We start from the raw sequence: 13,466 nt of genomic DNA, 5'->3' as shown, positions 1-13,466 counted from the left end.
TTCTCTCATTAAGAAAATAACACATTTGCAACAAAAGAATTTTTATAATTCCAGAAATGAAATAAACAGTAATTAAAAAGAAGCAAATAACACAACAAATTAGCTTTAGAAACTTCACTCATCTCAGACTGAATTAGGTCAGCAGCCTGGAATCCTAGTCTTAGATCAGCCACCTATTAGTCCGGGGACCTGTGTCACTCTGTTTCTCAGTTTTCCCATTTGCAAACTGAGGCGGGTGGCACAGACAATCTCGGGGTGCCTTTCCAAAATAAGGATGAGCAGTTGTCCCAGGTTGCCCAGGACTTGGGGGCTCCCTGGATGAGCCTGGATCAGTGCTAAATCCAGGCAGTCCTTGGTCCTTTAGCATTATCACAGCATGGCGGGGGGGGGGGGGGTAAGTCTCAATGCCTGAGAGGTAATATACAACTACCAACAGGAAAATTCTTTCAAAGTGAGAGCAACTAGAACAACCTTAGTCTATAGTTGGATACAATCACTTGTAGAATCAGTTCCTAATAAATAATTTTACATTTCACAAAGATGTTGTGAGTATCTGGGGTAAAAAATATACTTTTATCAGCGGAGCTGCTGTTGCAATGGCAGCCGCAGTTGCTGCGGCCACGGTTGTGGCTGAATCAATTCCACTGGGTGACGTTCTAGTCTCCTGAGTAACAGCGTCCTTTTCTGTGCCTGCATCTTCTAAAAGCTGTACCTTTACTTCTTTAAAAACAGGCATGTTTTGAGTTCTGTAAATAAAAAATGTATAAAAATATATTCAGCAAGCTACATGGAACCATTTCAAGAAGCACCTAGAGTGGTAATCTGCTGAAGGTGGGTTTTCTAGATTTTTTAAAACATTAAATCACTTGGTTTTCCCTATAAGGATCTTACCAGTCATTTGGTTCATGAAATCTATGAAAGGTCAAGTCACTAACTAAACACTAAAGAAATAAAATAATTCCTTGAAGGCTATGATATTTCAGATAATAAGGCTTACATATATGAAAAAGACATGAGCACAATTACCAAGATACATAATCAAGAAGTATGAATTCAAATCATGTAGAAAAAGTTCTAAGAATTCAAGTACTATGTGTTACTTCCAAAGAAAGACAACCTAAGATAAATTTTTAAAACTGCTAAAAACTGTTTTTAATTCTAGCTCATTTAGGTTTAATAGATGTCACACAATTTGTTAAAATGGGGCACAAAACACAGTTTTAAGCAGCCTGGATTAAAAATGACAGCAAATAGATACATTATTTATAATGAAAGATTTAACTAAATACCAACAAAACAAAACAAAACAAAACTGGTTGATTGTGTTCTATATTTGGCCTGAAAAAAAGAGAGAGACAGACAGACAGACACAGACAGAAAGGAACCACGGATGGGGCACCTAGGTGGCTCAGTATGTTAAGCGACCAATTTTGGCTAGGGTTATGATCTCACGGTTCATGAGTTCAAGCCCCGTGTTGGGCTCTGTGCTGACAGCTCAGCTTCAGAAGCTTCAGATTCTGTGTCTCTGCCCCTCCCCCGCTCAAACTCTGTTTCTCTCTCCCTCAAAAATAAACAAACATTTAAAAAATAAATAAATAAATAATAGAAAAGGAACCACTGACAAAACCAGAGTCCCTAGTGAAGTCCAAATAAGATCAGAAGGAATGCACTCCATCTCTAGCTGCTGGACTTTCCAGCTGATCTCTAAGAAGACCCAGAGCAGCTCGTAAACTTACTCGCTTTGATATTTCCTCATTTTGACTAAGAGCATCTGTCTCAAAATTTTGACATTATCTCTATCTTCCACTTCTCTATCTTCCACTTACCTTCTCACACCCCATGGAGTTATCAAGTTTTGTCAATTATTTCGTCACAATTGCAGGAATGATGTCACAGAACTACAGAGGCAGGGGGAACCCAAAAGGCCACTGATCCTAACTTCCTAATTTTATAGATGAAACGGAGGTTCACAGAGGTAACAGGATTTACTTGATCAAGGTCACAGAACAGTAAGGTAGGGTTGGTAAGATCCTAGAGATCTTCCCACAACATCTCACTCTCTCAGAATAGTACTTCTCCCTTCGTGCTTCTCCTTCTCTGGTAAAAAAAAAAAAAAAAAAAAAAAAAAAACCAACTTCATCACCTCTGGCCAACTATTTCATTCTTGCAGATTTTACTCATTTAAAAAGTTCCCAAATACATTTCTCCACCATTCAACAATCTAAAATTATTCCTTAGAGACAAATGGGTAGGCTAATTTCTTCTGTTTGACCTTCCACACATACTATCCTCTGGCCATGCCCTTGCCTCCTATCACTTCACAGACAACTCTCAGGAGTCACACTGCTCCTCACTGGCTACACCACACCCTTCCCAAAGCTGACTCCATGCTTCTCACTGATCTCTCAACCTTCCTCCATTCAACTTTAAGATCCAACACAAGCCTTCCCCTTTTCAAAACCTTGTCCTTAAACACTTCCAATTGATCTGTCCCTTCCTAGCTCCTTTTGCTTTTACTGCCCACACTACACAATTGAGGCTTGATAAGCAGCCATCCCATGGTTTAAATGTCTATGCAGAACAGTTTCATAATCTATTAATGCAATACTGCTTCCTATCACAGTTTTAATCACTCATTCCCCCACATAGGTACATATTCTCTCCCCAACTAAGCTCTAAGCAACCTGGGGCAGAGGTGGGGGCAGAGAAGGGGGATTTCTTAAATGCCAAACAGCAAGTAAGAAAGAACTAAGCACATAGCAGGCTCTCAATATAAATCGGATTAAGTGGCGTTGAAAAAAATATAATTCAGATATTCCTGCCTTTTAGTATTCTTGTCTTAAGTCTGAATGTGTTTACCCTTTAAGATCGTTCATTCTACATGATTACATTAAATTAATCAATAAGAGGGGCGCCTGGGTGGTTCAGTCGGTTAAGCGGCTGACTTCCACTCAGGTCATGATCTCACAGTTCATGAGTTAAAGCCCCACGTCGGGCTATGTGCTGACAGCTCAGAGCCCGGAGCCTGCTTTGGATTCTGTGTGTCTCTCTCTCTCTGACCCTCCCCCTGCTCACCCTCTGTCTCTGTCTCAAAAGTAAATAAACATTAAAATAAAGTGAAAGTAAATTAACCAAGAGAAATAACAAGGTAAAACTAGACATCAACTTCTTTATAGTCTTTTAAGTTTTGTTTTTTCTAATTATCAAATTAAGTCCTCAACGTAACAAATGTAAATAGCTATGAAGTGTAAAAAACTGGGAAAGAAGAAATTTTTTCTTCAATTTTTTTCTTTTTTAGAATTTTTTGAAAGTTTATTTATTTTAAGAGAGATAATCCAAAGCAGGCTCTGCACCAAGTGCAGAGCCAACATGGGGCTCAATATCATGACTCTGAGATCATGACCTGAGCCCAAATCAAGAGTCAGATGCTTAACCCATTGAGCCATTCAGGCGCCCCAGAGTCCTTTCTCAGTGAACACTACTACTGACCATGCATTTATACAAACCAAAAATCTGGGATTCATCCTTAGCTCCTTCTTCACTCTCACATCTAATTGTCAATTCCATCTCTAAGTCATCTTCCAATCCGTCTACTCTTCTCCAAACCAGCATGCCCTCACACTACCATCCTCCAATGTATTGAGGACCAACTGAATCTCTCTCAAAGAGATCCCTACAAAATGTGTAGCCAGTTGGTTTCCTGGACTGAATAGTTCAGTCCTCTTCTAATCCACCTATTTTTTTTTTTTTTTTAGGAGGAGGAGGGCAGAGAGAGAGAGAGAGAGAGAGAGAGAGAGAGAGAATCCTAAGCAGGCTCTGTGCTGTCAGTGCAATGCAGAGCCCAATGCAGGCTTGAACCCACGAACCACGAGATCATGACCTAAGCTGAACCCAAGAGTCAGATGCTTAACTGATTGAGCCACCCAGGCACCCCCTGATCCATCTTTTGATAACTGCTATCTGAATGAGCCTTTTAAGAATTATATATCATAATTTAACATTTTAAGATGATTTGTCACTTCTCTTCTTTAAAGTTTATAACCTAGCCCCTTGCTTCCTCTCCAGCTACACAGTAAGGGCATTCTACCCTGTTCTAGATGCTCTGGCCATACTCTTCATTCCTGGCTCCAGTCTATTACTTTTTACTAGTACAGCTTTAGAGCATATCATATCAAATGGGGCAAATTTTCAATCATTCAAGTTCTTTCCCCCCATATTAGCTATTCTCAACTATGTGTATTCCATATGTATGTAATTATTATGTATATATATCCTCAACTGTATGTCCTTCCAGGTAAATTTTAGGATCACTTTGCCAAATTCCATCTACTATTCTCTGAAAACAATAAATTCAAGGGGTGCCTGGGTGGCTCAATTGGTTAAGCATCCAACTTCGGCTCAGGTCATGATCTCACGGTTGGTGAGTTCAAGCCCCACATATAAACTCTCTGTTGTCAGCACAGATCCTGCTTTGGGTCCTCTGTCCCCCTCTCTCTCTGCCCCTCTCCCATGTGCTCTCTCTCAAAAACAGAAAAACATTTTTAAAAACCACAATAAATTCAAGTGACATTGACTACAGCAAAATCTATCTCTTGAGACATAGTTAGATTGTCTTTTAACCCAACAGGGGTCATTTTTGTATTTCTGATTCAGTTATTATTCTATACATTGCAGTCAGCTTCTCGACGCCTTTCCTAGTTTGTTTTTGCTTTCGAATTCTGTTCATTCATTCTGAATGGGAAGAGACCTACTAAGAAGTGTAGTGTTCAATTACTGTTCACTGTCTATTTGTTAATGAACAACTTCTCCCTCCCTGATCTGAGAGTTCTGAGAGATTTCAGTTCGAAGAGTTCTAACTTGAAAACAAGTTGATAAGGTCCCTACTATGGTTGCAAGCAACCTCTTCTTCTGGGGGTCAGCTGGAAGGAGTGGTAATCACTGTCTGTCCAAATGAGTCAGATGTAATCTGTGATTTTTGGTTCAACTATAGACTTTGAAAGACCATACCACAACTCATGCCCTTACTTTCACTTTTTCTTATATATTTATAAACTCCAGGATATAATTTACCATCCAAGTTCCTTTCCTAACCACTATACCACATATTGGGAATCGTTTGGTGAACAAAGATAAAAAGGAAAAACATGATGAGGACAAACAACCAGCTATTAAACTCTGGCTGGCTCAGATCACCCCCTTGTGTTTTAGAGATAGTATTTACTTTTGTTAGTCCAATGCTTCCCAGTGCATAATATGTATGCCATGGACAACTGTAGGTGAAAAAATAATAAACTTTTAAACAGTTTTTATTTAATAGTTATAAATAGTTTATTTATTTAAATTCTATTATTGAAAACACCATACTGATTTTCCATTTACTGAATATAAAATTTCCTTTTTTAATAAAATGAGAATTCAAAATGAAGTAAACATTTTTCTTATTTTCTAAGGGGCCTTCCAGACTGTACCATTTCAGGAGTAGGATACATTTAGCCTAAGGATATGTATCTCATCCCATCTCCACTAATGATAATAATAATAAAAATTGCCTCCAGAGTAGTGAAGACATATGCTTATCATGGTGCTGTTGTCAGGGTTGGCTTTGTATTTCATTGGTATTTAAGATAAACTTGGGAGGGAACATTTAGATGGAGTAGTAGCCGTGGTCTCCCTTCACTCCATCCAGATGCTAACCTTGTCCCTTTCTTAAATCTTGACAAGGAAAAGTCTAAACGTCCTTGGATAGTAAATAGTAAGTATTACGTACTCGGAACTACTTGACCATTGCTACAAGTAGTATAGTGAAGTGATTAAGAGAGCAAATTCTAGAGGCAGACTGCCTGGGTCTGAATCCTAGCCCAGTGAATACTTCCTAAATGACCTGTGGAAAGATCAATCTCTGTGTGCCTCATCTATACGCATCTCTGTGTGCACATCTATGATGTGCCATCATGTTTCCTCATCTATAACATGGGGATTCTGTAAAATTGAGATGTGATGGAATATACTTCATTGGATTTTGTGAGTATTGAGTTAATGCTTAGAACAGTACTTCTTCTATACTAAAAATTGTTATAGCTGTTGAGTATTTTATGTGTCCAGCACCATAAAAAATGCTTTATACATATTTCACACATTGAAAAATGAAACTAATCTTTGAGAACCATATAAAAACATAAGAAATGGCCCACTTAATTTTTGTAAATGAAACTTACTTTTGCTTTAAAACTGCTCTCAGAGCATCCTTCTGTCCCATGGTGTACTGAGAAATAAAGATGTCATTTGCTGCAAAATTGAGACACAAAATATACTTCAGATTCCTAAAAATTTGTTAAATTTTAATAAAGCTACCAAAAAAAAAAGCTTTTTAAGAATGTTTAGGAATTCAGCAATAAGATTTCTTAATTTTAAAAAATGTGAGTAGTAGCCGTGATCTACTAAGACTACTAAATGACTGATTAATAATAGTCATAACCCGGGGCACGTGGGTGGCTAAGTCAGTTAAGCATCTGACTTCAGCTCAGGTCATGATCTTGTGGTTCATGGGTTCATCGAGCTCTGTGCTGACAGCTCGGAGCCTGGAGACTGCTTTGGATTCAGTGTCTCCCTCTCTCTCTGCTCCTCCCCTGCTCACACTCTGTGTCTCTCTCTCAAAAATAAATAAACATTAAAAAACATTTTTTTCAAATAGTCATAACCCTAGACCCTAGGGGAAAAAATAAAATAAAAACACGTGAGGCCAAATTGGAGCCATTTGCTCAAATTCAAAAGAGAAAACCGTGGATAAAAATAAAACTACATAAAAATGTCACTACATTAATTTCTTGAAAGCATATTTTTAATTTTTTAATCTATTATCTTACCAGACTATTCAAAACTTAAATTCAGAATTTATAAATTTTTTTAAGTACTTAATCCCAAATTTATGCAATAGGTTAGTAATAAAAACATTACCATTACCACTGCACACCTTTTTCTGGATTTTAAAGATTCCACTACTAGCCTAATTTGGAAGGAAAAACTAATTAAAATGAAATAATCAAAATAATAAGAAAAAAATGTAAGTTTATTTAATAAGTATCTTTTAAAAAAATCAATGAGGGGGCGCCTGGGTGGCTCAGTCGGTTGAGCGGCCGACTTCCGCTCAGGTCATGATCTCACGGTCCGTGAGTTCGAGCCCCGCATCGGGCTCTGTGCTGACAGCTCAGAGCCTGGAGCCTGTTTCAGATTCTGTGTCTCCCTCTCTCTCTGACCCTCCCCCGTTCATGCTCTGTCTCTCCCTGTCTCAAAAATAAATAAATGTTAAAAAAAATTTAAAAAAAAAAATCAATGAACATCTTAAAAGCTAAAAACCTAAAATCTTATCCTTATAAAGAAACTCCTGACACATACAACACAGATGAGCCATGAAGACCTGCTACCTGAAATAAGTCAATCATAAAACTAGAGCAGGGGGGGCGCCTGGGTGGCTCAGTCAGTTGAGCGACCAACTTCGGCTCAGATCATGATCTTGCAGCTCATGAGTTCAAGCCCGCATCAGGCTCTGTGCTGACAGCTCAGAGCCTGGAGCGTGCTTAGGATACTGTGTCTCCCCCTCTCTGCCCCTAACCCACTCGCATTCTGTCTCTCTCAAAAATAAACAAACATTAAAAAAAAAAAAAAAAAAAAAACTAGAGCATGGGGAAATGGAGAGTTAGTGTTTAATGAGTACAGAGTTTCAACCGGGGAAGATGAAAAAGTTCTGGAAATGGATGGTGGTGATAACTGCATAATGTGAATGTATCCAATGCCACAGAACTGTACACTTAAACAAAAGAGAGAGAAAGAGCTAGATTCTGTTATGTGTATTTTACAAGGGGGAAAAAAAAGGAAAAGCAAATCTATCCTTTTACCTTTTTGTCTGTTGCTCTCTTCCAGTTTATCCACAGGCAACCCCTGCACTGCAACGTCTTTAGGAAAATCCTTTGGGATGTGAAAGGAAGAAATGAAAAGCTAAGATATCTTTATGATTTATTACTCATCAAGTAGCATTTACTAGCTATGTGACTACTATGTTCTAGGAGGGCAGGATCGTGTGCTTTTATAGACTTAATTCCCAGACCACTGCAATGCTTAGGTACCTTGAAGGTACTCAAGGATCAGTTGAATGAGCAAGTAAATGAACAAGCAAGCAACTCTGGCCCTGAAATTCATACTCAAATATCCATTTGCCACTTCTAGCAGAGAGAGTCATTCAACAATTCAGTTGCGGGGCGCCTGGGTGGCTCAGTCGGTTAAGCGTCCGACTTCAACTCAGGTCACGATCTCGTGGTCCATGAGTTCGAGCCCCGCGTCGGGCTCTGGGCTGATGGCTCAGAGCCTGGAGCCTGCTTCCGATTCTGTGTCTCCCTCTCTCTCTGCCCCTTCCCCGTTCATGCTCTGTCTCTCTCTCTCTGTCTCAAAAATAAATAAACGTTAAAAAAAAGTTTAAAAAAAAAACAAACAATTCAGTTGCTACGGTTTAATGTGAAAATCTGATTCACTGTGAGTCAAAAGGAGTACATAAGGATGGCCAACACATAAAACAACATCACAAATTAATCACAGCATTCTTTATCACTGAGCTCAAATATGGTCTCAGAAGGCTTCTCTACTGGCAACTAGCTTTCTGTTCACATGTATAACCCTAGTCTTCATCTTTAAGATTCTATTCAGTGCTAAGACACCATGACTTTTTGAGTACTAGGTTCATCCAACATTGCTCTTCACCTTCCTTAGACACATCTCTTTTTTTTTTCCTGCTAAAGCAGAAAAGGGTAAAGAGAAAATCATTAAAAGAAAGTGATCCCCTGACAACAGGTATTAACTTCCTAAAAAATAGTTAATGAGGGGCACCCGGGTGGCTCAGTCAGTTGAGCATTCCACTTCAGCTACTACCATGATCTCATATCTCATGGTTTGTGAGTTGGAGCCCGACATCAGGCTCACTGCTGTCAGTGTAGAGCCCGCTTTGAATCCTCTGTCCCCACCTCTCTCTCTGCCCCTCCCCTGTTCATGCTCTGTCTCTCTAAAATAAATAAAACATTAAAAAAAAATAGTCAATGAGGTTAACAATACAATAGAATACAGTATCTGGGGAATTAATATAAAGGCCTCCTACAAATGAGTAAGAAGCACAGCATATAAATATGTAATTCACAAAAGAAGAAGGCAATATACATGAAAAAAATTTCTCCTTCAGTAATAATGAAAGAATGCCTTCTTAACCTATCAAAATGGCAACTTTTTTTTTGTCTACTTTTAATGCCCTGCATTGGTTAAGCTGGGGAAAAATAATACCACTAATTCTGTTCATGATCTTGCTGAATAATGTATATTGATACAGTCTTTCTAGAGGCAATTTAGAAACATTTCAAGAAGTGTGCATATCCTTTGATTTAATAATTTTACATCCAGAAATTAATCCTAATGAAATGACCTGAAATATATACCAGAATGTAAATCACATGGTTGTCTATATTATCAAAAATTGGGGGAAAAACTTAATGTCAAATGACAGGAACATGAACAAATAAATTATGGTACACATACACTGAAATTCTATGAACCCATTAAAGTTTCTAGGGAAATAAAAATCAATGGCATGGAAAAATATCCTTAATACTACCTAATAATAAAACAGTATGGTCCTATTTCATAAAACATGAAGGCAACAGTTGTTGACTTCAGCTACAGAATTTCTTCTTTCCTTTTGCTCTTTGTATTTTCTACAATGAATTTTAAAGTTTTTGTTTTCTTTCTACTCATGTGCAAGGACTGGCCCAAACAGGAATAGGGATATCTCACTTTCTGGTAGTGTAGAGAAATACATATGAATAAAAGAAGATAATGAATAAGTTTATAAATATGAGCATATCAGGCACAAACTCCTTTAGTTTCCTCATTAAAATAGAATGATCAAGTCAATCCACACTGTAATCTTAGCACGCATTTATGAAACAAAAATGTGATACAAAGACAAACTACAGTTTGTATTCAAGAAAAAATGATAATGAACTGGATTTACTTTGCAGGCGTATTTTACCTTAAGCAATCTACACAAAACAAGCTTTGAGTCCATATTAAATCTAATGGAATCCTAATCATCTTCCAAAGATCATCGATTTATTTTCAATTATATAATAATAGCATATCCATGCATCTGGGAAACTATTTAGATGATAGAATTCAAAGACCATTAATCATTAAAAAAGGTCTGCTCAAAAAAGAACCAAAGAATACCAACCCAAAGGCTAGGCATTGACTCAGGGACCAGGTGCAGCACATAATTATACGTTTTTATTGTGAGTGTTTTACAAAGTTGATAAGTAAGCAGCTTTAATTTCATTCTTACCAGGAATGAATTTCAATTTTCAAAATATTATATTGTGAAACTCTCTTCTTTAAAGACTTGTTTAATGGACAATTTATAGTCAACATTATGATTGGTGATCAAAATCTAATTAGATTGCATGAACAAAATATATTTATCATCAAATATTTTCAGGATTATAAAGGTAAAGATGAGAATTTCATGTTATTATTTTTTAAAGACTGCTCAAAAAAACCACACATAGGGGCGCCTGGGTGGCGCAGTCGGTTAAGCGTCCGACTTCAGCCAGGTCACGACCTCACGGTCCGTGAGTTCGAGCCCCGCGTCAGGCTCTGGGCTGATGGCTCGGAGCCTGGAGCCTGTTTCCGATTCTGTGTCTCCCTCTCTCTCTGCCCTTCCCCCGTTCATGCTCTGTCTCTCTCTGTCCCAAAAATAAATAAAAAACGTTAAAAAAAAAATTAAAAAAAAAAACACACATAAAACCTCACAATAGCTTGAATGATATATAATCACACCTCACTTTTTAAAAATGATGTTCCTACTGTTTCTTTACCTTTACCTAACAGTAAGTTAAGTCTCTAGTCTAGAATATGTTTTCCTTAGCTCAGAGCACAGCTTCTTTTCAGTTACAGTATTTCTCTCAGTGTTCAACATCTTAATAACTAGTATTTTTTATTCTATGGAAGATTGTTTAATGTCTCAATGCTATTCAAGTTGCAACTGTAGTATGTAAAACATTTCTTTGTAAGTGAAATTTAAGCAAAAACAAGGCCTGTTGCTCATCAAACATAATTTAAGAATACATTACTTAACAATACTGAAAAGTTTAACATGAATGGAATTACAAATTCTTTTGCTTACGCTTTCCGACACAGTAGAATTTTCTAGTGGAGGCTGCAGATAATTTCTAGCAGAAGTCAAGTCTGATGAACCTAACAAAACAAAGGAATCAATTTGAGTGATTTTAAAATCAGAACCTTTTCCTTTAAAAACTGTACAAGTATGATTCAAGAACTGTCAACTCCATATTAATGCAAAATCTATACTGGAAAGCACTTTTCATGCAAAAAAACTTAAGATGTAATTAACATATATTCTGATGAAAGTTTTACAGTTGATATTTAGGAAAATAAGGGTCAGTACTGACAATCAAGTGGGATAAATATGTTTTAAAATATATCGTTACACTGTTGGATTTGGACAAAGCATCGGTAGAATCATTAGCCAGGAATAAAATATGTACATGATATAAAAGCAAGACTTTATTATGTCATACCCTCCCTCCCAAAAAAAGCAGCATTATATAAGCATTTTTTTTGTTTTTGCACATATATTTATTAATTTGATCTTTACAATTATCAGTGAAATGGGCAAAGCATATGTCTTCTTCATTTTCACTGAACTCCAGACAGGTTAAGTGAATTGAAATACGGAAGCCATCAAGAGGCAGAAGTTAACGCTTTTCTACATGCCAAATTGAATAACACTATCCAAACAGAAGGTAGAGCATTTGGTAAAAACCCCTATTGATGAACAATAAGCACATCATACTAGTTAAGTGTGTCCACCACAGATGTGAACAAGAACAATATGCAAAAACCACACAAAGAAAAAACACAATGGGAAATGTTTCATTCATTCCACCTATTCGATGTTATATAGATTAGACCGGCTGTGCTAGCCATTTCCCCATGGAAAGGGGTCAGCTTTCAAACATCTATACAAACTAGATGTATCTTATGTTTGAGAATTTAAACACATAAAATCCTCTAAATTCTGAAACGCAAAAAACGAAATGAAAATAAAGACTAAAGATTTACAAAAGTGAGAACTATTCGGAGTCACATACCACATAACGTTCCATTCAAGCTAGCCTCGGTTCTAACAGGAAGACGTTTATTTGCAGACAACGCTGGAGGAACACAGGGCAACTCATCTTTGAGCAAAACCGAATAATCTCCCTGATTTGGAGAAACTACCTCACGAAGCCTCCTCGCTGGTATTTTAACCCTTTTTTTCTTTTCCAGGCTAAACTCAGAGCCTTTCATATTTTGCAACAAAACTAGTCCCACAGTTCTGAATAGAATTTCTTCTAGGTCCGTAAAACTTCAAAACAAAATTTTCACCGCTTTGGGGACTTTGGGAAGAAGGAACGAAGGAGGAGTATGATAAACAAAATATGAATTCCAAGTGATTTTAAAACATGCAGTCATCAACCTGTAAATAAATCAATGTCTAAGTAGACTATCCAAAAAGCTAGAAATTTCAATTTGGTTATTTAATCCAGGATTAGAGACTACTAGAACACCATATTTACCCATTAATCCCACTCAGTCCATTAATGCATACGCCAGGGAATCTGAGAGTAGGGATGATAAGAGAAAGGCCGCGTGAGCAACAATAACCATAACAACACTCCCCAAACCTAGAACTGGCAGTGCAAAACCAAACAGATAGTGTTAAGATTCGTTGGTGGGACTCAAGCAAAACTGAAATGCTTTAAAATCACCCATATAAGAAGCTTAATAGCTGTCTTCCGCCAGAGTTTTACACACTCCTCCAGATGCAACCATCGGACACCTAAATTCACCCCTCCCAGTCAGCCGAACGCTCGGCGACCGCGCAGTCAGAGGTATAATCTGACAACAGCTTCAGCTGCAGCGAGTCAACGTCCACTTCCCTTTAAGCCGGCCCCCCTGAGACTCAACACGCATGTGCGCCAAGATAATAATCCAAAACAACCAACGAAAAAGCCGAAAGCTCTCCGGTGTTCGTCCATCCCTCTCCGGGTGGAAACAAACTCCCAGTGTAAAAGGCTTAAGAACGTGTGAATTTGGTCGTTTTTGTTTTGTTTCTTGTTTCTTTTAAGACACTACACTGCCCCCACGAGATTTAAACGTTGACTAAAACTCGAAATTCCCATCGAAGGCCCGCACAGATCCCGACCTAGTTGGAAATACCACTCCTGTTGCTTAGGGACTGTTTACAGTGTAGCTCCTGGAGACCGTTAGGGACGCGGGATTAAGTAAGTAAGTTTTACAAAAACTTTCGACTGATTCGGGTTACTGTTGGCCTGGAAGTCAGGAAAAGAGAGCACTGACAAAGCATACAACTA

At 37.8% G+C, this 13,466-nt stretch overlaps 1 protein-coding gene across 7 annotated transcripts in view; it reads right to left on the bottom strand.

Annotated features, from left to right (window-relative positions):
* The window catches only part of KIAA0586 (KIAA0586 ortholog), a 118,128-nt gene extending 105,081 nt beyond the window's left edge, over nucleotides 1-13,047 (bottom strand). For 3 of the 7 annotated variants that reach the window (XM_030319213.1, XM_030319212.1, XM_030319215.1), the window contains exons 1-5: nucleotides 12,201-13,037; nucleotides 11,213-11,283; nucleotides 7,893-7,962; nucleotides 6,216-6,285; nucleotides 572-746 (exon numbers count right to left, since the gene is read on the bottom strand). In XM_030319213.1, coding sequence (XP_030175073.1) covers nucleotides 572-746; nucleotides 6,216-6,285; nucleotides 7,893-7,962; nucleotides 11,213-11,283; nucleotides 12,201-12,399 — 585 coding nt within the window. In that variant the 5' untranslated portion in view covers nucleotides 12,400-13,037. Of the gene's footprint in view, nucleotides 1-571; nucleotides 747-6,215; nucleotides 6,286-7,892; nucleotides 7,963-11,212; nucleotides 11,284-12,200 lie in introns of all 7 variants that reach the window. The other 4 variants (XM_030319209.1, XM_030319210.1, XM_030319211.2 and 1 more) reach the window with 4 other exon arrangements.
* Nucleotides 13,048-13,466: the final 419 nt, after the last annotated feature.

The sequence above is a fragment of the Lynx canadensis genome, chromosome B3 (genome assembly GCF_007474595.2).
Source record: "Lynx canadensis isolate LIC74 chromosome B3, mLynCan4.pri.v2, whole genome shotgun sequence".
In the NCBI taxonomy this organism is placed as follows: Eukaryota; Metazoa; Chordata; class Mammalia; order Carnivora; family Felidae; genus Lynx; species Lynx canadensis.
This window is presented reverse-complemented; position numbering and strand designations above follow the sequence as displayed.